Raw genomic sequence first — 24747 nt, forward strand, 5'->3', positions numbered from 1 at the left:
ATATATACACACACACACACACACACACACACACACACACACACACATATATATTTTATAAGCAAGGATAGCAAGACTTCATCTTATGTACTTTGGACAGATTATCATAAGGAACCTCTTCCTGGAGGATACTACATTTCAGAAAGTGAAGAGTCAGCAATATTAGAGGAAGGGGATGACCCTAAAGAAACCATAGCCACTACCCAAACAGAGATATATGCACACCCATGTTTATTGCTGCTTCGTTCACAATAGCAAAGAGCTAGAAACAACTCAAGTGCCCATGAACAAATGAATGGATAGAGAAGTTGTGGTTTCACACAATGTAATACTATGCTGCATTGAAAAACAAGAAACTCATGCAGTATTATTCAAAATGGGTGACCCTGGAGGACATTATGATGAGTGAAATATCTCAGTCACAAAAGGACAAATACTGCATAGTGCCACTGTTGTAAAACAGGACTAACATTGGGGTTGAGGGGAGACTGAGAGAGATGGGATAAATTATGTATACTGCATTGAAACAGATGAGGGAGAGAACTGTTGAAAGGGGATATGTGATTAGATATTATTGTCATGACAAGAGTCCCGAGTGAAGGCTGCATAGTGTAGTGGACCCAGGGGGAGGGATTGTATAACAATGAAAGAATTTTTCTTTTACTTTTCAAAGAGAAGAGTGAACTGGGGGGGAGGGGTGAGCAGGGAGAAAAGTACAACAATAAATGAATGAAAATCTGAAGTCTCTGTAAACTTTCATTAAAATTGATAAAAAAATATTTAAAAAGAAAGATTTAAAAAAGAGGAAGGTGATGGACTGAGACAGTGACTACAACAACAGGCTCAAACAAGGATTACAAGGATGACCCAGGACTGGGCAGTGTCTCATTCTCTGTTCACACGGGCATGTGGGTTGGGACCTATTCAATAGTACTTAACAACAATCCTTAAAATGTATGTTTCAACAACTATGACTTATCATCTCACTCTAGCAACAACAGCAGAGTTCAACAGGGCAGCAAACAACAAATGCTGGTGAGGTTGTGGAGAGATTGGAACTCTTATTCACTACTGGTGGGAATGTAAAATGGTACAGCCACTATGGAAGGCGATCTGGCACTTTCTCAAATAGTGGGAAATAGAAATACGATATGACCCAGCAATTCTACTACTGGCAGTATTCCCCAAAGAAACCAGAGCCATGACTCAAACAAATGTCTGCACACCCATGTTTATTGCGGCATTATTCAAAACAGCAAAGAGATGGAAGCAACCCAAGTGTCCATCAACGAATGGATGGAAAAACTATGGTACATTCACACAATGGAATATTATACAAAATAGGGGAGCCTGGAGGGCATTATGCTGAGTGAACTACCTCAGCCACAAAAGGACAAATACTGCATGGGGAGGTTGGGGAGAGAATGGGAAAAGAGTGGGTAGATAATGAACACTGCATTAGAACAGATGAGAGGAAGACCTGTCTGAAAGGAATATATGATTAAGCATTATATGTATGAGAATCTGGAAGAGGTGCTTTCCTGAGTGGGCTGGGAGTGGGTAGAAAATGTACAACAATGGGTGAGCTCTGGTGGCCTAGTGGCAAGACGCTGCACTGCTAACTCAGAGGTGCGCGGTTCGAATCCACCAGATGTTCTGCTGGAGAAGGAGGGACAATCTCCTCCTGTACCAGTCAGATCCGATTTGACGATACACACATAAAAACGAATAAATTTTTTTTAAGTTATTAAAAAAATGTACAACAATGAATTAAAAAGAAAACTCAATGTGGGAGGAAGTATGTAGTTTATTCTGTATAAATTAGAACACACAAGGGAAAGGAAATTGGCTTAGGAGGTAGGCATTGACAGGTGAGCAGGTGGGAGCCATGGGCGAGTATAAAGTAAGCCAGGAGCCTAGTCAGGCCTGGGTATTAGAAGACGCTCTAGGGACTTTAGGTGGGGATGCAGGGAAAGGGAGAGGTGGGAGTTTAGCCCCAGCCTTAGCCCTTTACTTGATGCTTAACTGCTGGGCAAGCCCCCATCCCTTTGGGGACCCCTTTTCACCACTTTGTGGGGAAGAGAGTAAGAGAGGAAAGTAGCTCAGGTCCCCGAAATGAGCCCCTCTAGGACAGAGGCCCCTGCTTCAGGTCTACAGCTGCAGCACCTGGCACAGAGCTTCCCGGAAGTGCTGATTCAGTCAGCGAGGGCGGTTGTAACGGCCGAGGGATCAGAATACCACGCGGAGGGTGGTGTAGACCAGGATACACTCAGAGCTCATGATCTGTGTTCTCGATTCTCAGTGAAAAGCCCTTCTAACCTCACCTCTGAGTCCCTGGTCAGTGCACTTAGTTGCTAACCAAAACATGGACTTGAGTCTGCCCAAGGAGCTGTGGTGGAGTAGTCAGTCACACACTGTGTGGCTACCCACAAAGTTAAAGGTTCAAATCCACCAGCTACTTTCTGGAAGGGGAAAAATGGGAGGCAGACTCCTCCCATAAAGACTTACAACCTCGGGAAACCTGACAGGGTTGCAGTGAACTGGCCTCAACTTGATGACAATGAGCTTGGGTTTTTCTGGTTTAGAGATGCCAAGAGCAAAGGCCTGGAGATCCCCTGACAAATCAGCCACAGGGAGTGTGAGGGGTCCCCACCATGGAACACAGCTCTGCCCTGATGCACAGGATCATCAGGAGTCGAATCAACTCAGTGGCAAATGGTTAAACCTTGTTGACTGCCTCACTCCCCATACTCCCTGCCCCTCACCCACAGATGCTCAGTGACTACTCGCTGAAGCCCTTTCTGGCTTGGGCATAGAAGTCACACACTAAACAAAGCATCATGTGGGGCCCACACTGAGTGCTCCTAATGACTGTAGTTTGTTAGGTACAGTTGTGTCAGGACCAATCCTTAGCTGACCTGCTAGCAGGTTTTCCAATATATTTAACTGTACAGGAGTTGACCCGTCTTTCTCCCATAAGCAGCTGTTAGATTCGAACCACATATCTTTGTGTTGGCAGCATGATTCCTTACCCCTAAGCCACCAGAGCTCCAAGGGCTCAGAACCACAACTGGACCCTCTGCTGTTGACTTGATTGTGACTTCTGGCGACACAGTGTATCACAGGGTAGATCTTGGCCTGTCACATTTTCTTGTTCTGATCTTTACGGAAGCAGGTCACCACGACTTTCTTCCGTGGGTTGGACTAGTCGGTGGACACACACCTGCACCATCCAGGAATGACCCAAGTCAAGTCCCACCTCCCCTGGTCTGAAGTGCAGCTTTCGACAGGTTTCTTAATCACTCTGTGCCTCAGTTTCCTCATCTGTTAAATGAGAGGAAAAGGGCCTTTTGGGCCTCGGAGTGTGGGTGATACTGTGCTATTGTTTATACCAGAGGTGCTTGGCTTGGTTTTATTGTCATAAGGACAGGTTCCTGGGGCAGAGAAAGCCCGGGGGAGGACTGAGGACATCAGAAAGGGCATCCTGGAGGAGGGAGGGACATCTAAGCCTAAAGAAAGAATAGGAAGGAACTTAACCAGCAGAAGGAGGAAGAAGGTCAGAGTTTCCAAGGACTTAAACATGGTGGGAAATGCGGCAACACAATTAGCAAGAATTCTGTCTTAATTCCCTAGCTCATTGCTGTTAGCCTCAGAGCTGATGCTCCAGGGAGTTTTCAGAGGCTGGACATTTCACAGAAGGAGGTTCTACCCCAGAGAGCAGCGGTGGATTTAAACCAGCTGCCTTTGGGTTGGTAGCACAACTCCTTGCCCACTAGGCCACCACAGCTCTCTTGTTTTATCATTTCGTTTTCTAGTGCCGCTGTGATGGTAGTACCACAAGTGGATGCCTTTAACAAACAAATGTATTCTCTTAAAGTTTAAGAGGTTTCCTAGTTATCGAGTGCTGTAATAGCAGATCCCATGGTGAATGGGTTTAACAAACAGAACTGTATTGTCTTGTGCTCTAGGAAGCTGCTATTGTTATGTTCTGTCAAGTTGAAACTGACTCATAGCTAATCCTACAGCGGGTTTTCAGGAGCTGTAAACCACGTGGGAAGAGATGGCCCGTCTTCCTCGTATGGAGCAGCTGGTAAACTCAAACCCCCTGCCTGTAAATTGGTGAAGCGACACCTTTCCCACTAGGCCAGCAGAGCTCCTGCTAGAAAATGAGAAGTTCAAATTCAGGGAGCCAGTGCTGATGGGGAGGGTTGCCCTCTCTGTCAGTTCTTGAGGAAAGTCCATGTATCCTTCAGCATCTGTGTGCCCAGCGTTCCTTAGAGATCTCCTTGTGATGACCTTCCTCACTGTCAAGGAACTTCCCCGGGCCAGGGCCTGGCTTCAGGCAGATGAACCCTCTCCTGGAAGTTCTTCCTTGATGGTACCGAGGTCCCCTAACACAGCCTCTCTCCTTACACCCCAGGGAAACTTCCCTTAAATCAGATCCGAGAGCTGTGATGGAATTAAGGGTGTACCATCCACACTCTCTTGGAACTGCTTGGTTTGTCAATCACTTAAAAACTTTCACGTTTCTTCATTATATATTCATGTTTTGGGAGACCATAATGCAGTCCCGATTCAGGGCCCTTGCTGTAAGGGGTTTTTCTCTAACCCTCCCCCTTTCCCAGCACTGTCTTTGTCCAAGGCCTGGCCCCTCCGGACAATATGCCCAAATATGTGTGACGCAGTTTCGCCGTCGCCGCCTCTATGGAGCATCCCTGTTGAACTTCCTCCAAGACAGACTTGTTTGTTCTTCTATCTGTCTGTGTAATTGTGACAGTAGTCTGAAGCATGCTGGGGATCATGAAGATGGCCCACCACAACACAAGCTTCTAGTGTGTTGTTAGGGTCACTGTGAGCCAGTAGACTTGACAGCACCTAACAGCATCTGTAGGGGAATGCTTTCTGTCACTTTCAGGGCAAAGTCCTGCCATCACCATGTGTTGTGGCATCAGTTTTCCCAATTCTAGGAGGTTCTCATCACAAGGACCCCCAGATCCAAAGAATATGCTTCAGCCATGACTCTTCTTTCTCTATGGTTCTACAGTCTGTCTCTCTTTTTCTCCCCTCCCTCTCTCTCTCCTTTTATCTCTTGAAAGATAGAAAGGGATGCAGGCCACACCCCAGGGAAGCTTCCCTTCCATTGAGTCAGCACTGTCACCTGAGTCAGTGTATTGCCTCCCACTCTAATCCTTCCTCATCAGTATAATAAACATAACTTGATTTTCACCGCCATTGTTGTTAGGTAAAAACACAACAAAACACTCCTCAGCCTGTGTCATCTTCACAGTCCCTGCTCCACTTGGGCCCATTAGTGCAGCCACATGTCGGTCCATCTCCTTGAAGGTCTTCTTATTTTGCTGACCTTAACAAGCATGATGTTCTGCTCCAAGGATGGATCCGTCCTAACAGCATGCCCAAAGCATGAGCCTTCGTGATCATGACCTAATCTTGCCTCATTCATACAAAGAGAGGTCATGATTTGCAACACTTCACACATGGAGGATACTGACATCAGAGTCCCTCACGGGCAATGGTTGTATCCTTTCATGTGATTATATCATTGTATATCTTCAGACCCCCTTGTCACATGACTGCCAAACCACTGAGAATCATGGCCGAGCCAAGCTGATACAGTTCTACCTAGGACAGCTCCCACCAGGGGCAAACATTGGAGCTGTTTTGTGAGGTCTTATTCCTGTCCATAGAGAGTTGGATTGCATGAAGACCATGCCTCTCCAGCTCGAATGTTCCACCAGCAGCTCCTTGGGAGAAGGCTGGGCAGTCTCCTCCTGTGCAGCTTACGCCTCAGAAACCCAGTAGCACCAGCTGAGTTGACTCCCACTTGATGGCAATGAGTTTGAGTTTTCATTCCTGTCTCAAAGCCCCCTCTCAAAGTGAGCTGGTGTCCGCTGGAGGGCAGGAACAGCGTCCTGTGGCTGTGGGCGGTAGAGGCCCCCACTCTGGCTTCCAGGACTGAGGGTCAGGGCTGACTGTAACTGTCTTTTTAGGGAAATCCAAAGATAGCTCAGCAGAGGAGGATGACACAAAAATTGGGTTTCCCCTGGCAAAGGATGAATCAGCCCCTCACGCTGCAAGAAGCCACTACTGTAGGACATCAGTCCTGAGTTCAAGGTCTAAAAGCCATCCCACCTCTGACTCACCTCAGGCAAGGTGGGGAGTGGGGCTTTGTGTGAATCCCCAGCCTGTGTCTTCCTGGCACGCCCCCTCCCCAGCTCCTCTTGGAGCTTGTGAGTCTATCTGTACAGTAAGGATGGGGGGGGGGGTCGTGGTGATTGACCAAAGCAGGGAGCAGAGCTGGCACACATGGTCTCCATAAGCCCCAGCCACCTTCCCTTCTCCCTCTGTGACTCCGAGCAGACCCTCCGGGGATGATTGTGAAACCAGTGTGGGGACGACTGAGATCTCCTGTCTCTTGATGGCGAGTTGTCATCTGAGTTCTGCTAGAGGTAAAAGCAGAGGGAAAACTGTCAAACCCATGGCCTTCAAGCTGATGGGACTCAGGGACCCCTTGGGACAAAGGGCAAGCTGTGATCTTCAGGGAAGCCAACTGCCACATCTTTGTCCTAAGATTCCCATAGGTGGGTTCAAACTGCTGACCTTAGAGTAGCAGTGCAGATGATTAACTCCTGCACCACCGGGGCTCCTCAAAGGGGAAAGGGATGACTACACATTGAGGGTGAAACCAGTGACAAGAATAAAGTGATAAATTACCTCACATGCATTTGGCTCTTACCAAATGTTCAACTCTGTCACTTATTTTTATCTGCTCAACTCTGTCATTTTTATCTACACCATAGTTCCAAGGCCAGGAGACCTATTTTACAGCTGACTAGAATGTCCAGAGAGGTGACGCCACTTGCCCAGGGTCACACAGCCAGGGTCTGGACTTTGAGTTTGAAGCTCTTGTTAGCTGCTGAGCATGGGGGTTAAAGACCCCTTAGCCAGTCATTGGTGGGGAAGGTGTGGCGTAGACAGAGCAGGGTTTTTCCATAGGGTTGGGCTCTGCATGTGTGTTTAGAAAGAAATAGCAGCATGCTCGGATTTTTCTTCTGTTTATTACAAAGTACATGAGCAGAGACTGGTGGGCCAGCCCCATCCCCACCCTTTCAACTCCTCTCTGTATCTGGAAAAACGCTATCTGCTTTGCTCTCCTGATAGGGACCCCACTTCCTGCCTTGGCCCAAGCCTGCTTCCTGGCACTCTGCCCACAGGAGAGGCTCTGAGGCCACCAAGGAGTCCAGGTCCCCAGTCCTGGAGTCTCAACCTCAGGCACCCTCACTTCTGACTTCTTTCTCCTATATCTCTAGCAGCATAGAGAGAATCAGTCTTTCAGATGAGGGGGTGTGTGTTGGTGAAGGGTGACCATTTTCCCATTTGGGGCTGCAGGGCAGAGCTAACGCCTCCATCCTTCAGCCAGCATCTACTCCAGCAGCTTCCAGGGAGTCAGCCCACCCAAGGTGGGCCCCTTCAGTCCTCCAACTTGAAGTGCTTTATCCATGGGAGAGGCTGAGTTCAGAGTAGCAGGGTGGATGGCCTTGACCTCATCTCCTCGACAAGTAGCCTGGTTCTTCCTCCACAGGTGCTGGGGAGACACAGAGAGAGGTAAGGGGACAGGCAGGGCAGAAACTTGCAAGGGGAACATCAAGGCCGAAAGGGCAAAAAGACCAGAGGGTAGAGGTAGAAGGAAGAGCGTCTGCGTTCCCAGCCACCAAGAGACCAGGCTGCAGGTGGCATTTGGACAAAAGCATCAGATGGACAGAACTCAGGGGCAGGCAGAGAGAGAAGCCAAGCAAAGAAAGGACAAGGACGTTGAGGGTCAGTGCCTGGCAGAATGGAGATCATCTTCCTTCCTCCAGACAGCCGGAGCAGAAGAGTAAGGGTGACTGCTTTGGGGCCCTGCCCACATCTTAGCCACACAGGGTGCTGGCCACTGGCACTTCCTCCAGGGTGACTTCCAGCCAGAGCCCCAACCCCCTCACCAGCTACGTGGCCTCCTGGCTGGATTCTGGAAGCTGCCGTGGCCCCAGGGCAGCGCTGAGCAGTTCAGTCAGAGTGTCCAGCTTTCCAGCCAGCGCCTCGATGCGCTTCTCCAGGGCCCGGTGCGAGGTGCTCAACCCGACCTGCAGGTCACACAGGATCATGTGCATCTGTGAGGGCAAAGAGGGGCAAGGGTCAGCGGGGCTCAGGGACCAGCATCTGCACTGCTGTCTGGAAAGCACGCAGAGATGTGCTTGGAAGACAAGCCTCGCGACCCTGCTTCTGAACTTAGAAAACCCATTGTTGTTGTTGTGTGTCGTTAAGTCAGAATCGGCTCATAGCTCACCCTCCAGTGGGTTTTGTCATTGTTAGGTGCTGTTGAGTTAGCTCCAACTCAGCGGTCCCTGTGTACAACTCCGTGAAACCCTGCCCCGTCCTCACAATCTCCCCTGAGCTCAAGCCCACCATCACGGTCACTGTCAGTCCATCTCTTTTGTCACTGACCTGCTCCTCCAAGCGTGCTGCCCTCTGGGACTGGTCCCTTCTAACAACCTACCCATAGTATCAGAGATAAAGTCTCACCATCCTCGCTTCTTACTGACTGGTACAGGAGGAGATTGTCCCTCCTTCTCCAGCAGAGCATCTGGTGGATTTGAACCGTGTTCCTCTGGGATTGCAGTGCAGCTTCTTGCCACTAGGCCACCAGAGCTCCCTTGGCTACCTTTCTTAGGAGAGATTTATTTGTGGGTTGGAATTAACAGCAAGTTACAAGAGTAACCCAGGCTTTGGAGAATTATCCTAATGCTGACATTACCACTGAACACTTACTATGTGTCTGCTTTACCTCTTTCTCTTCTAAGTCCACCAGAAGCTGCACAGGAGAAAGATGGGTGGTCTCTTCCCATGTAATTTACAGCCTCCTGAGAAACCACTGGAGGGTCAACGATAGGCGGTTCCAACCCAATGGCTCTGAGAGAGCCTAGTGTGAGGTTGGAGTAGAACCACCATGGGCTTTACAGACACTGTCACATCACTCTCACGTGGAGGAGCTGGGACAGTGCTCACCCACTGTGCCACCAGGGGTCCCTGCATGGTTTCTCATGCCCCCAGTAGCCCTGGGGAGTTAGGAATTCTGTTCCCACTCTACAGAGGAAGAAAGTGAGGCCCAGAGCAATTACATGGCACGCTCAAGGCAGCACTAAACCCACCCCTGGAGCAGCGTTAAGAGTGTCAGGCGAGTTGGCCTTCTGTTCATGGCAGCCCTGTACACAGTGGAGCAAAACACTGCCCAGTCCTGCACCGTCCTCATGATCCACAGACCAGATCTTTGTGAGCCAGATGGGGTTCACGGACCCATTTTCAGAAGTCAAACAGCAGAACTTTCTTCCTACTCCATCTTAGTCTGGAAGCCTCGTTTGTGTCTGCTAAGCAAGGCAGCCTCTAACAGCAGAGAGGGGCATTATCTGGGCTTCTAATCAGGCCTCCTACATAGTTGTTGTTGTTGTTGTTATGTGCCGTCGAGTCGCCTGCGACTCATAGCGACCCTATGTACAACAGCCCTAAACTCTGCTCTGTCCTGTGCCAATCGCACTGTCTCTGACAAACCCATCCCGATTATCCCAGTCACTGAATCAATCCACCTCATAGAGGGCCTTCCCCTCCACCCTCCCAAGCATGATGTCCTTCTCCAAGGACCGGTCTCTCCTCACAACATGTCCAAAGTATGTTAGACGGAGCCTCAGAATCCTTGCCTCCAAGGAGCCACCCAGTTTAACCCTTTCCAGGTCAAATCTGTTTTCCTAGCAGTCCATGGTATTCTCAATACTATTCTCCAGCACCACAGCTCAAAGGCATCAATTCTCCTTCTATCCTCCTTGGTCATTGTCCAACTCTCTGATGCATAACAAGTGATTGCAAAGACCATGGCCTGTATCAGGAGCATCTTAGTCTCCAGAGAGACACTATTGCTCTTCAGCACTTTGGAGAGGTCCCTAACAGCAGACTTTCCCATGGCAATATGCCTTTTAATTTCCTGGCTGCTGGTGCCAAGAGTGTTGACTGGAGCCAAGCAAACTCAAGCTGTGAACAATCTCAATCTCCTCACCATCCATCCTGATGCTGCCAATTGGCCCAGTGGTGAGAATCTTTGTCTTCTTGACATTGAGCCTCAATCCATATTGTAGTAGGTATTCATTAAATGTTTGTGGAACTGATGCAAAACAGACTTGAAAATCCACATAGCCCTTTTTACAACCTTCACAGGTCTATCCTTGGGGTTTGTGAACTTTTTAATGGAAATGATGTTTTGTTTTGCCCTCGGTGGAAATTCTTGAATCCTGTGTTGGGGCTTGAAAATCTTTAAGAATTACCTCTTGCTGTCTAGCAAATCTGGGCCACCACCTCCTCTGAACGGTTGCAAGTAGATGAGAAAAAAAAAAAAGGCCACCACATAAGTCAGTGGGGCTGTGAGACACGCCAAGGGGACATGACGTCACTGTCCCCTATTACTGGCAGGACCAAAGGGTCCCAGAAGGAGGAAGAGGTGGCTGAGGTGACAGACCAGCTAGCCCTGCACAGAGGCACCTGTGGAAACGCCTGTGGCCTTGGGCAACCCCCTCTAAGGCAACAGCAGAGATTTGAATTGTATCAAAACAATGTTAGCTGTGTTCACATCAAGGTAGTTAATTAGAATTTTATTGATTTTCCCATTTATCTTTGAACTTGGTTTGTAAATTTACTTTAGTTTTATTGTTATATAACTGCTGTAGCTGGAAGGAGTTTTATATCCGTCCACATGTAAGTATGGGACCTCTGGTAGCCTAGCCAGTAAGAAGCCATGCTGCTAACCCAAAATAAGACGGTTCAAATCCACCAGTAGTTCCTCAAGAGAAAGACAAGCAGTCTCCTCCCATGCAGCCTCTGAAAGTCCACTAACTCTGCTCTGACCCAGCAGCACATAACAACAGCAACAACATGTGAGTAATGTAAGGAGCCCTGGTGGGGCAGTGGCCACTAACTTCTCCATACGAGGTGGCCTGTCTTACATATGGCTGTCTAATGTATGTTATTTTATATATAATATGACTAATAATATGTCTGTCAGCTCCCACAAAGATTATAGCCTCAAACCCCTGGGGGGGCTGATAAGAGTCTAAGTGGACCCCCTAGCAACGGGCTTGGTTTAGGTTTGAATAAGTAAATTGACAATAAAAATAAGAGCAAACAATACTTTGTGTGTGTGTGTAATTTTTTTTTTTTTTCATTTAAGAGATCCCTCTTAAATGGTCCCTGGCTGTCACAAATAGCTAACCAAAAGATTAGTGGTTCAAACCTACCCACAATGCCTTAGAAGAAAGCCCTGCCGACAGACTGCAGAAAAGTGAGCTGTTGAGAACCTGTGGAGCACGGTTCTGGCCCGCACACATTTGGCTGTGAGGTGGAATCTACTCCAAGGAATCTGGTGTGGTTTCTGGGACCTTCAGTGAGTTTAAGAAACTTGGCATCCCAGCTATCGTGTATCTGCACATGTTTCTGTGTGTGCCAGGGCCCTGCCCGGACTCCCTATCTTGGCTGCCCCAGCCCACCTGTCTCCCAGCACCTTCCACAGAACTTGGATACCTTGGAAATGTCCACCATGGAGTTCACCTGCTCCTGCAGTTTCCGGTGCTTCAGCCGCACTTGGCGAAACCTATAGGAAGAGAACAAAGGCTTGGCCTCCGATGTGGTCCACGCTCAGGTGAGGTAGAAGGGACAGAGACCCCTCGACATGGACATAGTGTAAAGAGGAAAGGTTGCCGGAGAGCTGAGGGGCAAGAAGAGGCGGGGGCTGCACCCCTGGGTCCGTCATGGCAGCATGGACACCAAGCCGTTCTTCCCGCCCACACACACACGCAGTCAGAGACACAGATCAGGGCTGCAACCGCATGAGAGCAGCTAAGCCAAAATCATCCGGTTAAACTGTTCGTTGGTGAATCCCTGACCCTCTGAAACTCTGAGATCATAAAAATGTGCTGGTTTTTGAGTTGTAGATTTTGGAAGTGATTTGTTATATAACAACAGATCTAATACAACTAAGAAAGCAGTCTCTCAGAGCCACTGAGAGTATTCAGCTCTGGACGTGCCTGTATGTGGATGCGCGCGCACTCACACACACACACACACACACACACACACACACACACACACACACACGGGGCACTCACGTGTGGATGGCAGCCAGCAGCTTGCGCTGATGCCGTCGGGTACCTCCGGAGTCCTTCCTGCGCGCGTGTTTGTAGAACATCCAGGCCTCCTGCAGCACTCGGGCGGCTGACTCCCTCATCTGCAGGCACAAGGCACAGTGTCAGTGGATGCAAACCTGGGAAGGAGGGCGGGGGCGGGGCCTACACTGACAGGGAGGAGGGCCCAGGGGGCCTAGATTCTTGGGTCAGAGGGAGGAGGGGCTGGGGGGATCTGGACTCCTGGGTCCGAGGGAGGAGAGACCGAGGGCCTGGACTCCTGGGTCGTGATGGACGGATGGGGTGTACTTGGGGTGCAGCACGACCTCACCTCTTTGGAGTACTGGATGTCCATCATGAAGTTGTGTACATGCTTCTCCGCTTTGTTGAACTCCAGCTTTCGGGCCACCACAGCCACCAGCAGGGCTGTGCAGCAGACCCCCTGGGAGACAGTGGCCACCATGGAGCAGCTGTAAGCACACCCTCACCCTGAATCCTCCCCAGGGGTGCGATCAGCCCCAGCTGGTTTAGAAATGTACTGAGGCTCAAAGAGGGCACTAAGATCCCACAGCTGAAAAATGAAAGGACTGGACCATATCTGTCCAAATTCAGATCTGGTGCATGTATGTGTTCACACCAAGGTAATTCCACTTTTGTTAGAGGTGGGAGTGGAGGAGGTAGGAAGGCCCCAGGCTCCTGAGAGACCTCCTTCTCTCATGTCCAGTGGGTTGTTAGGTCTGCCACCATCATGTCCTCATCCTCCCCCTGCCGTCATGGACTCTGACCCTGTGCTCTCCCTCCTAGACCATCTCCAGCCTCCCACTGCCTCCATGCTCACCCTAACCAAGGCTCCCGCTGCCCCAAACTTCTTTACCTGTGGTTCCAGGCCTTCCAAGGTCTAGGCCTCCTGCTCTCTCACCTCCTCACCCCCTCTATACCAGACCTACATTCTACCTCACCTGCCTGAGCACCTTGATCTGAAAACCCACCTGCCTCCCTTCCTGCTCCCAAGACTTTAGTCCTTAAAGACAACAACAAAAACCCAGAATGTAACCCAGTGCTGTCTGGTTGACCCAACATATTTGCTACAGAATAGAGCTGCATTTCCCAGGTGGCACTGTGGTTAAAGTACTTGGCTGCTAACTGAAAGGCTAGCACCCTCTCAGTGGGAGAAAGATGTAGTTGTGTGCTTCTGGAAAGATTTTCCATTTTGGGAAGTCTCCAGCAGTTCTCCTCCAGCCTCTATCAGCAGCAATGGGTTTGGCTTTTAGAGCTCTGCGCTAGAGGGTTTCCTTGGTGGCAATAATTACAGGAGCAGATTGCCAGGGCTTTCTTCTGCAGCACTGCTAGGTGGACCTGAACCACTGGACTTTTGATTAGCAGGCAAGGGCAAACTATTTGCACCACCCAAGGACCTCTTCAATCCTTTAAGGCCCCCCATCAAATCTCAAGAACTCTACTACTCTCTCTGTTCATTTCTCCTCGACTTAGAATGACTGGGCCTCGGAAGCCCCTCCTCCAGAGCCAGGTGTCCTGCTCTTGACCACTCAGAAGGCATTAACAGTCTGAGACACTGGCCCTTGGGTCCACCCTGCCTTTCTTAGCTCTGAACAAGTGGTTTAGTCACTCAGTGTCTGGTGTGTATAATGGGCATGCCCTCAGAGTGTCATTCAGTGGATGCCCTGAGAGTTGTCAACTTCCAGAAAGTAGTTAGAGGCTGGCACAGAGTATGTGCTCAATACAAGGCAGCTGTTCTATTCCACTGAGGCATGGAAGCTTTCCGTCAGGAGCTGGCAATGAACTTTAGATGCAAATCTCTCTCACTCAGGCTCCTTATGCCAATGAAGGAGAACCGCTCAGGGCAGCCCTGAGGATCCTTAACCCTTTGGGAGTGCCGTGTAGGCTGTTTCTGCCCCTCTTTCCTAGACCCAAAGGCTCTCTTCTCTTCTCACTTACTGAGCATTCCTGTGCGCCAGGCACTGTTGGAAGGCTTTTCTATGTTTTACATCATCTGATTTCAGCAGTCCCATGAGGAAGACACCAATATTGTCACCCCCATTTTACAGATGAGGAAACTGAGGCACAGAAAGGTTATGTGCCTTGACAGAAGTCTTCCAGCTAGGAAGTGACAGAAGCCAGGTTTGAACTCAGGTGGTCTAGCCTCTCAGGCTTGTTCTTGATGACTAAATTCTATGGCCTTATAGAGACTGGACTGGATTTTTATTCTGAGATCCTGGACAGGTTTGATGTCCTGGGTCGGGGAGGGGAGGGTACAAGCAGTTAATTCGCTCAGCTGCTAACAGAGAGTTTGGTCATTCAAGTCCACCCAGAGGTGCCTTAGGAGAAAGGCCCAGTGATGTGATGTCAGGGAAGCAGCTTTTGAGAATGCTATGGAACACCATTCTACTCTCACATACACTTGTCAGAACTGATCCAACAACTGGTTTATTGTTGGTTGGAGTTGTTGGGCGTTGAGACTCTGCTGCCTGAATCCTAGACGTTATCAAAGATCCCTGAGCCTCCATAAGGCTGAAGGTTCAATTCCTTGATCCCAGAAGGCAATGGTGCTGGTGAGTAAGTAGCCTGCAGGCAGAGGTAAGGGCTGAGATGCTAGGATCTGGAGAACACGGTTATGAGTGCTGGATTCCCAAGTCTGAAAGGGAGATGGAGCTGATATTGGGGTCCTAGAAAGGCAGTGGGTTGGGAATGTGACACCTGAATGTCTGGAAGATGTCCCTGGGAACCTAGGGGCTGCGCAGTGTGGGATGGGTATAGGGTTCCCATGGAGGGCTGACTCACCATGACCCCAGTGCAGAGGCAGACGATCTTGCCCCACATGGTGGCCGGCACAACGTCCCCGTACCCAATGGTCAGAAATGTGATGGGGATCAGCCACAGCGTGTCCAGAAGGTGACCAGTGGCATTAACGGCCTGCCTATGGGAGAGGTGTATTAGTGCTCAAACCTCACCTTGGGGAGAGTTCCACATGCTTATTATTCTCCCCAGTACAGTCCTCAAAAGCACCCAGACCTAAAATAAGTTCTGAGCTTTTATCTTCTTCCCTCTGCTGTGCAACCTGGGCACAGTGTCCAACCTCTCTGGGCTGTGGCATTTGAACCTGAGTCTGGACACTTCCAAAGGCAGTCAAGAGCTCCCACATTCAGAAGGGTGAGTGCAGACAAAACCCAGCATGACATCCACCTGCCTGCAGGGACTGCATGCATCCAGAGGAAGGGGTGCCTTTTTCTAATTTGACAAAGATATTGCACGAACGAGAGGTGGCTCTCTGAGAACTAAAAAGGTGGGATTCTACAAAGGCTTAATCGGACTCCTCTCTCTCACTTCATAATGATGATGATGTTTGCAGTTGAGTCAATTCCAACACATAGCTGCCCCTCTGGTGGGTTTTCAAAGGCTGTAAATCACACTGGAGGAGAGAGCCCACTTGTCTCCCATGGAGCAGCTGGTGGAGTCGAACTCAGTGTCTTTGGGTTAGCAGCACAACCCTCTACGGCCAGCACTACCAGAACTCCCTGCATCATTTCACAGAAACCAAAAAGCAAACCAATCCCACTCCAGCTTCCTTGATCCTGACTCATGCCAAACCCAGGTGCTACAAAGAACCGATCATAGGGTTTTGGTCACTGTAATCTTTATGGATGAAGATAGACAGGGATGGATCTGAACTGCCCACTTTTCACTGTGCACTTCGTACCACTCATTGACCCCTTGGCGCCCCCTCAGACCAGCTGAGCTAGTGCTCCGGAGGCAGAGCCTGAATTGGCACTGGCAACAAGTCCTCCTCCTGTTCCCAATTGCATTCAAGTGGGACGCTCTGTGCCATTTTTCAGATGAGAAACTTTGGGGTGGTGGAGGGGAGCTTTCATTGATCCTGAACCCGACCATTAACCTGACCAACTTCTCAATCGGGGAAACTGAGATCCTGGAAAGTGAATGCACTAAAAATCACAAAAAGCTTCAAACTGCCAGGGAGACATGAAAGATGATGGACTTTGGCACCCATTTTGTAGCTGTGGAAACAGGCTCAGAGAGGGTGGGCACAGGCAAGTGAAGGCAGGGTCTGAAACCAGTGACACTCCTTGTTGGCCAAATGCATGAAAACTAGAAAGACTCCAACAGGGGCAGCTGTCAGAATCACCTGGTGGTGGTGGATATGTGCCTTCCAGTCAAAACTTACTCATAGCTGACCATTCGAACCACGTGCCTTTGGGTTGACAGCGTAACACCTACCACGAAGCCACCAGGGCTCACCTGGAAGCCTGGGTAAGAGGTTGCTGGGCCCCACAATCCAGTGCTTTGGTAGATTTGGAGTGTGGCTTAAGAATTTGTATTTGCATCAAGTGTCCAAATGATGCTGGCAGTCCCAGAGCCACAGGCTAAGACAAACAGATGTCTTTCTTTGAGAAAGAAAATCTAACTAACTCCTGAGAGATCCAGCCCCAGAAATATCTTGCCAGCAGCCTGGACTCTGGTCCCGATCTCTACAGGGAATTCTTTCCCTGCCAAAATTCCAAAGCCAAACCCACTCTGTGGAGCCAGGTTTGACTCAGGGTAGCTCCAGAAATACGGATTGGAAATGCTTCATAAGGTTCCATTTCATTGTCCTGAAATCTTTATAGAAGCAGATTGCCAGGTCTTTACTCTGCGGTGCTGCTGGTTAGATTTTAACTGTTGACTGACAAATACAAACTCTTCATCCCACCCATGGATCTTACTCTTTTCCAGAGCACTCCCAACCCTGGGTACCATCTAACACTCCCTGTTGTCTCTGTGCTGATTCAGTAGAGGTGCCCTTTCCTTCCGGGCGCAGGCTACCCTTGGTCAGGCGCCAGCGGCTTGGTTTGGAGGCTGAACAGATGCCTGAAGACCTGACCCAAAGGAGGCCCAAGAGCGGAAGGGAAGGGCTTCCTAGGGTCTCTGTGTGTGTCAGCGGACAGGACGTGGCAGGTGGAGGAAGGGCTGGGGCTGGCCCCTTGGTTCCACTCCTGATGGATCAGGGTGTGGACGGACCTCAGCCAGGAGGAGGAGAGTGGAAAATGTGAGTTTTCTCCCTCGCCGGACTCCCACCTGCATCTCAGTACAGCGCGACCGTGTTTGGCTGCCTGCAACTTCAGGTCCCCCCCCCCCGCATTCTCACCTCTCCGCCACTGACAGCACCCAGGCGGTGGTGAGCCAGAGGCCAAGCGTGAGACCGAGGAGCAGGCGGCCCGGGTGCGTGTTCATGTACAGCTTGGCCACGAACCAGTGGCGGAAGCGGACCTGGTTGAGCGCGCCGATGCTGCGGTAGGACGCATTGAGCAGAACGCCGCTGCGCAGCAGCACGGCGCGGGGCACGAGGTAGAGGCGCAGCAGCATGGCCAGCGACAGCAGCGCCTCCTCCTGGCCCAGGAAGCCGGGCCAGGGCTGCTGGGCCCCGGGCAGCGCGCCCACGCTCTGCGCGCACGGCGGGCCCCGCACCGGCGCCGGGTGCAGCCCGCACACCACCAGCTCCAGCACGATCTGCGCCGCCTGCCGCCGGGTCAGCGCCACGCGCCAGTCCCGGAGCGCGTTGTCCGTCATGAACAGCTGCGGGGAGGGGTCGGACAGGGAGCGGTGTTCAGGCGAGGAGTCTGAGGACGGCCCGCCCCCCTGCACCGCAAGATAAGGAGGGGCGCGCCAGCCTGGCCAGACCCGACCCGACTTGAAGGGGAAGATAAACCAGGGATGTGGGATTGGGGCGCAGCAGGCCCAGGGAAGATATCTGCCTTGTTACCTGCCCCCCTGGTTCCACTCCACTGTCAGCCTATGGATATTGACTAAGCCCAGCTTTGTTCGACGTGTATCCTCAGATACAGCTTGAAAATCGGAGCCAGGACCCCCTGCCTCAGAAGAGCTCACATACCGTGTCTCAGAAGCTCCCTCTGGCACCCACCTTTTGCATCATGCGCACTAACTGTACTGCTCTAAGTACAACAGCCACTATAGCTAACATTTAGTTATCAGGCTAGTTGCTCTGCCCCTTTTCAGAGAGCGACGCAGCGAATGCCAGTCACTACATTTTGGGATTATATGATTCTTACCCCCATTTTACAGAGGAGTAAGCTGAGACAGAGATGTTAAGGCATCTGTTTGCTCGTAGCCGCTGTTAATGATAATGTAATTAATAGTGATAATGTGTACTTTTGACTGAGTGTCTCTTATGTGATAAGGACTGCAGTGGGCTTTACCCGTAGGCATATGGAGGGGGAGATGGGGGGAAAGGAGTGTAGGGTAACAGAACCTGAGGGCATGAGGATGGGGTGGGGGGCTGGAAGGGGTAACTGGGGAGCTGAATGTGTAGGGAGACTGGGAAGAGGGGGCTATGGTTGAGAAGGCTTCTTGTGTTAGGGGTGGACAGGCAGAAAGGTGGGATTGAGTGTGGGGAGATACCTGCCCACACATTGCTGGGATTGTAGCTGGCTTGAGTCTGGGATTGCCTATGAACCAGGAATGAAGGAGCGGGAGCTCTGGACCCTAGCCCACAGGGAACAGTACTGCTAATCCAAAGGTGGTATCTTTCTGGCGGTTCAAATCCACCTGGTGGTTCGAGAGAGAGAGAGAGAGAGAGAGAGAGAGAGAGAGAGAGAGAGAGAGAGACAGTGTGTGTGTGTGTGTGTGTGTGTGTGTGTGTGTGTGTGTAGATAGGGGTCTGGGAGGTGGGCCCTGGCTGATGTATTGTGGGAGAAGGGCCAGGCCATGTGCAAGGGGAGGCTGCAGGCACAGGAAGGGCTGTGGCTGTTCCAGGTGACTCTCTCTGTGGGTCTGTCTATGGCTCGTCCCATCCCAAAGGCCCAGGGTGTGGACATAGCTCAGGGAGGAGGGGCCACATTACTCAGCCCAGGAGGAAGGTGGAAAGTGTGAGCTGACAGGGCTGGTCAGGGCTGGGGGAGTGAGGAAGGGCCGGGGGTCTGTCCTACCTGGATCTCCTTGGCGTGAAAGGCGATGATGAGGCAAAGGAGCAAGAAAGTGGAGATGCTGATCATGCATTTAACCAGGAACAGGTAGAGCGCCCACTGTGCGGTGGAAGGGAACAAGGAGTAAGACTTCAGGTCCCTCAAAACCTCCTCACAGAACTCATGGCCCCAAGACGCTGCACTGCAATACCAGAGGTACACGGTTCAAATCCACCAGATGCTCTGCTGGAGAAGGAGGGGGCAATCTCCTCCTGTACCAGTCAGATCTGATTTGACGGTACACGTAAAAATAATACAATAAAAATAAACAAACGAACAAACAAACAAAAACCTCATGGTCCATCCAGTCAGATCCCCCTCAGAGATGACCCTACAGCAAGTGTCTGGGTGGCTGTAAGTGGGGGGTGGGGAGGGGACAGAGCTTGCCATCACCATCTTCCTCTCGCAGAGCCCCTGCTGAATTCAAACCTCCATCCTTTCTCAGTGTCCAATTCCCTAACTTCTTTCAGCACCTAAAGCAGATCCTCCTGTTAATCCCAATTCCAGGGGAAGTCCCCACACCACCATCTGGTCCCTGCATAGAGTGACGGCTTCCTTTCCAAGCAGACAACCATGTTTCAGATGCCAGCTCTATTCCTAAGACTATCTTTGAGGGGTACCTTTGAAACTGCCATTCTTTCTTAACTGCCTGGATCCCTTTCTCATTCAAATGGGGCTCTAGGACCTGGCGTATCTAGAAACAGACATTTAGCAGGTAGAGAATACTCCCTCCCCTTCCCCTTGTGTCCAAAGGAATGAATGGCACTTTGCTCTCATTCAGGGGGCTGAGACCCAGTCCCAGCTCAGAGAGGGCCTCCAGTCCTGCCCCAGTGTCTTCCCCTTCCTCCGACCCTCTCTCCTGGCTCTAAGCCCAGGGCCGATCTGGCAGGAAACATAGGGCTCCAGAAACCACCAAGAAGTAATTTTCCCTCTTCTTCTTTGTGTGACAATACCTTAGAAGAATCATGAATTATTCTAGGAGGAGGGAGAAATTGGGACTTGGACTTTTAGGAAGAAATAAGGGGTTGTCCCTGCCTGGAAGATGTGGTCAGGGAGAGGGGGGCCACCTAAGTTCCCCTACTGAGCCCCACACCTGTTTCTCCTGAGACGGATGCCAGGGCTCCCCTGCCTAGGCCAGGGCCCCGCCTCTGAGCAGAGGAAGAAGGCCAGCTTCCTGCTCAAGGGGGCCTGCCCCCCTGCTCCCCACCCTGAACAATGGGGCTGTTGTCCCCAGCCCTCTCCCACTCCCTGCATCCTTTTCTAGGTCCCTGTTTCCCCCTCTGTTTCTTTGATCTTGTCCTGATTACCATCCCACAGAGCAGACCACCCCTCATGCACATCACTCACTGCTCTGTGGTCCTCTCAACTTTTCCATTTTGCTGCTCCCAAAACCTGGGGCCATCTGCACTTTGCCCCCTACTTATGCCTGTGAATTTTGAGGAGAAGGAGGTGGTGGCTTGTGCTTCTGTCTCTATTTGGGGTTTATGTCTCACTAGTGGTTCCTTGGGTCTGTCCCCTTCTCCTCTGCCTCACCATCTCTATCTGGGTCACTCTCCACCTCTCTCTCCCTGGGCCCTCCCCGGTACCCCCAAACTTGGCACTTGCCATTCCTCAAGCCTCTCCCTTTGATGAACAGGTATCTGGGTCCCCAAAAAATGGGTCCACGAGGTTGGAGGTGGGAGGGGACAGTGATGTGACCAAGGTAGCCCTAGAAAGGGCAGCTGAGGAAGACCCTGAAGATCACACATTTCAGCCCTGATCTTCAGCTTACAGATGGGAAAACTGAGGCTCAGAGATGCAACAGTGGCTCAAGGGTTGGAGGCAGTCACCTGGCAGCCAGCAGAGGGAAAGGAGAATGGGGGGGGGCATGAGGGGATGGTGTGGATGGGACAGAAGGAACTCACGCCCCCTCCCATCTGCCAGGGCACCATACCCCCACCTCCTCTGCAGGGCGGGTACTGAGCGTGGGAGCGGCGGGCAGGCCCCGGTCATGCTTCCTGTTGGCAGGGACTTCGGTGGCCCCACCCCCCAGAGCCCGTTGCCCTTGCCTGGACTGGCCTGGTCAGAGGAAGCTGGCCTGCCCTGACCTCCTTGTGGCACCCCCAAATCTAGCCTGAACCTCAGTCCCCCAAGGGCTCTTCCAACTAACCCTGAAACCAAGCCCCTCTCCAGCCCAGTTCCCATTTCTTACCCTAGGCCCCTCTCTAGCAGCTCCTCTCCTGCAGAGCAATTCTGCTCTCCCCTGGACCCCTGATTCCCATCTCTGTCCTCTGACTTGCCCCTAGAGTGGCCTCAGGGTTAGAATGCTCTGGAACCTGCTAAGACCGGTCCTGAATTCATCTGTCCTCTTCCTCTATCATTCTCACACAAAGTACCACAAGCCCTCAGACCCCTTCCTCCCTTAGAACCATGAGTCCATGCTCTCAGGTCCCTCCTCCCTCAGACCCAGAAGTCCAGACTTCCATCCCGTCCACCTCCCTCAGACCCAGGGCTCCAGCCCTCCAACCCCCTCCTCTTCTTCCTCCCTCAGACCCATGAGTCCAAGGCCCCAGCCCCCTCCTCCTCCTCCTTCAACCCGCAAGTCCAGGCCCCCAGCCCCTCTTCTTTGAGACCCAGAGTCTAATCCTCTAGCCCCCTCCTCTTCCCTCAGACCCAAGAGTCCTGGTCCCCAGCCCCTCCTCTTCCCTCAGACCTAGGAATCCAGACTCCCAGCCTCCTCCTTCCTCAGACCCAGGAGTCCAGACCTCCAGCTCCCACCTCCTCCCTCAGACCCACTAGTCCACATGCCCAGGCCCCTCCTCACTCAGGCTCATTTGTCCAGGCCCCCAGCCCTTCTTCCCTGAGGTCCATGAGACCAGACTCCCAGCCCCCTCCTCTTCCTCCCTTAGATCCATGAGCCTAAGCCCCCTCCCCTCCCTCAGACCCACAAGTCCAGGTCCCCAGGCCCTTTCCTGAGACCCAGGAGAACAGGCTATTGTGAATCTACCTCTCCATTTCCCCCAGAATTAGTGACACAGGATAGAGCAAGGTTGTTGTATGTAGGGTCGCTATGAGCCACACGAAACAACAAGAGCATATAGATTGTAGGTAAAACTGGAGCCTCAATGTTAGAGAGGGGGCGGTCACTTTCTTTGCCATTTCCCGCCACCGCCCCAGCCCGCTTCTCTGGCTCTGCCCTTTGCTGCCCAAGCAGTGGGTAACCGGGTGGAGGTGAGATAAGGACCAGGCACCTCGCCTACTGGAAGAAGTTAGGTTTGCTTCCCACCCTGCGGGAACCAAATCTGGGCTTCCTTGCCCAGGTCCTCTCTGGGCAGACACAAGCCTCCAGGGGTGTCCTGGGCCTTCAAGCACCTCATTTCAGCACCTCCAGAGACACTGTGACCTGTTTCCCCTCCACACAGCGGGGCTGGGTCCAGGAGTTCATTCCCAGAGCCTTCTGGTTCCAGACCTGGAGTTCGCGGGTCCAGCCTCTCCTCTCTCGAACCCTGGAGTCCAGGCCCCCAGTCCCCTCCTCCCTTAGACCCAGGAACCCAAGCCCCTAGCTCCCTCCTCCCTTAGACCCAGGAACCCAAGCCCCTAGTCCCCTCCACCCTTAGATCCAGGAGTCCAGGTCCCCAGCCTCCTCTTCTACAGACCCAGGAGTCCAGGCTCCTAAGCCCCTTCTCTCTCAGACCCAGGAGTCCAGGTCCCCAGCTTCCTGCTCTCAGACCCCAGTCCGATCCCAGCCCCTCCCCTCCCGGAGTCCAGCCCTCGGCCCCCTCCTCCGCACCCGGAAGCCCGGCCCCCTCTCGGTGTTGCGCCCCGCGCTCCACTCACCGGGCAGCCCCCGAACCACAGCATCTCGGCGTGCAACACCATGAGACCGATGCCAATTCCCGCCAGCACCAGCGCCCAGCCCGCCAGCCACTTCTCCTCCTCCAGGAGCCGCTTTCGCCGCCGTAGGGCCCCCAGGCCCGGCACCAGCTCCCCCCCCATGGCCCCTGGGGTCTTGGGGCTCAGCCAGTGCCCCCCCCAGGGTCCCCCACCTCGCAGCACACAGAGCGCAGCCACTGTGGCCCGCAGGTCGTCTGCCTGCTGAGCTCCCTCTGGGGCTGTGGCGCCGAAGCCCGGTGGAGAGCGGTGTCCTCAGGGGGTGGTGACAGCGGGGCAGGGCAGGGGAGGGGCCAGGGACGCCCCTGGGCAGAGGGGAGGCTCCCAGACCAAGGGTGTGTCGGGGCACCACGAGGAAGAGGCGTCCATCCACGTGGACACACAAGGACCCACAATGGGCTCTGCCGCTCACAGTGGGTCTGCTTACTTTGTGTGTGTGTGTGAGCACGCGCGCTCACTCTGCACACCTAACTGGGGCCACACCCAGACCCCACAAGACTCCCAGCACAGGGGGATGTACCCTCACACACAGAACCCAACGCATGGGCCACACAACACAGTCTCCACGGGGTGACTCACAACTCCCGACAAACTCTGAAACCCACAGCCACACCCAGACACCACACACATGAGATGACACACACCAACATTCAGCAAGACCGGCTGTGCTCTGTGGCTCCTAGAATGTGTACCGCACACACGCGCACACACGCGCACGTGCTCACACAGCGCTTTCTGACACCAGCAGCCACAGCCAAGCACAACCGTGCTTCACACAAACACAACACACTGCAGGTGAAACACAAACACACCACGTACAATTCACTCTAATTCACCTAGACACATGACAGCCTGGAACACAACGGGATCAACAGTTATAGCCACAGAACAACAGGAACAGACACCCTGAGAGACCCACAGCAGACAAGGACGCAGGAACCCAAGCAGCACACACCCATGGTGGAACTTCCAGCTCCATTTTGTCTCTGCACGTAGGACACATCCAGAGTGATGCCCCAGGGGCACAGGTGACACAGATGCCCAAATGTGGCCACAGAAGAATACATGCCCCACAGCCTGTCACCCACAAGCCACACCCAAATGCCACAGACAACAGCCACACAGCACGGCACATGCTGTCTCCCAACCCGGCGGCTACACAGACCAAATAGATGCAGATAAGATGCACACGGGCAGTGACACGAAACCACAGAGATACGTGGTGGTACAACCCTACACAGCACATAGTCACACACACACACACACACACACACACACACACACCCTGGGATTCCACAAGCACAAACCCCAGGAAGACTCACTGCTGCCCAGTCCATTCCAAGCCCTAACATGCCCTCTGTTGAGTTTCAAAGACTGTAAATCTCAATGGAAGGAGATCATCCATCTTTCCTCTGGAGTACCTGGTGGATTTGAACTGCCAACCTTTGCATTAGCAGCTTGATGCCTTCTATACTGTGCTACTAGGGAGCTTTAAACAAACACAAGATAATACAAAACAAACAAGACAACAAGGTGACTTAACTACACAACACTGTAACACACAATCAGATGACGACACAGTGCACAAAGCTACACATACATCTGGTGACACAAAACAGCACAAACACCGTGTCACAAGACCATACCACACACCATCACACAAACTGCAC

At 52.0% G+C, this 24747-nt stretch overlaps 1 protein-coding gene across 1 annotated transcript; it reads right to left on the bottom strand.

The window, feature by feature from the left end:
- Positions 1 to 7999: 7999 nt before the first annotated feature.
- On the bottom strand, positions 8000 to 23284 carry KCNN4 (potassium intermediate/small conductance calcium-activated channel, subfamily N, member 4). Its single transcript, XM_006901075.1, has 8 exons — positions 23024 to 23284; positions 19172 to 19267; positions 17374 to 17801; positions 15015 to 15150; positions 12547 to 12657; positions 12201 to 12319; positions 11617 to 11686; positions 8000 to 8168 (listed from the first exon to the last, which is right to left on the bottom strand). The coding sequence occupies exons 1-8, from the start codon at positions 23180 to 23182 to the stop codon at positions 8004 to 8006; spliced, it is 1284 nt and encodes a 427-aa protein (XP_006901137.1). The 5' UTR covers positions 23183 to 23284; the 3' UTR covers positions 8000 to 8003.
- Positions 23285 to 24747: the final 1463 nt, after the last annotated feature.

The sequence above is a fragment of the Elephantulus edwardii genome, unplaced genomic scaffold, assembly GCF_000299155.1.
Source record: "Elephantulus edwardii isolate Elephantulus edwardi_28Jun2011 unplaced genomic scaffold, EleEdw1.0 scaffold00308, whole genome shotgun sequence".
NCBI classification, from domain to species: Eukaryota; Metazoa; Chordata; class Mammalia; order Macroscelidea; family Macroscelididae; genus Elephantulus; species Elephantulus edwardii.

Coding starts and splice junctions, on each gene's coding strand:
- KCNN4 (XM_006901075.1), bottom strand. CDS start 23,182: ATGGGGGGGGAGCTGGTGCCGGGCCTGGGGGCCCTACGGCGGCGAAAG. Junction 12,658..15,014: donor GCCTCTGCACTGGGGTCATG/GTGAGTCAGCCC, acceptor ACTGTCTCCCAG/GGGGTCTGCTGCACAGCCCT. Junction 12,320..12,546: donor ACATCCAGTACTCCAAAGAG/GTGAGGTCGTGC, acceptor TTGTGCCTGCAG/ATGAGGGAGTCAGCCGCCCG.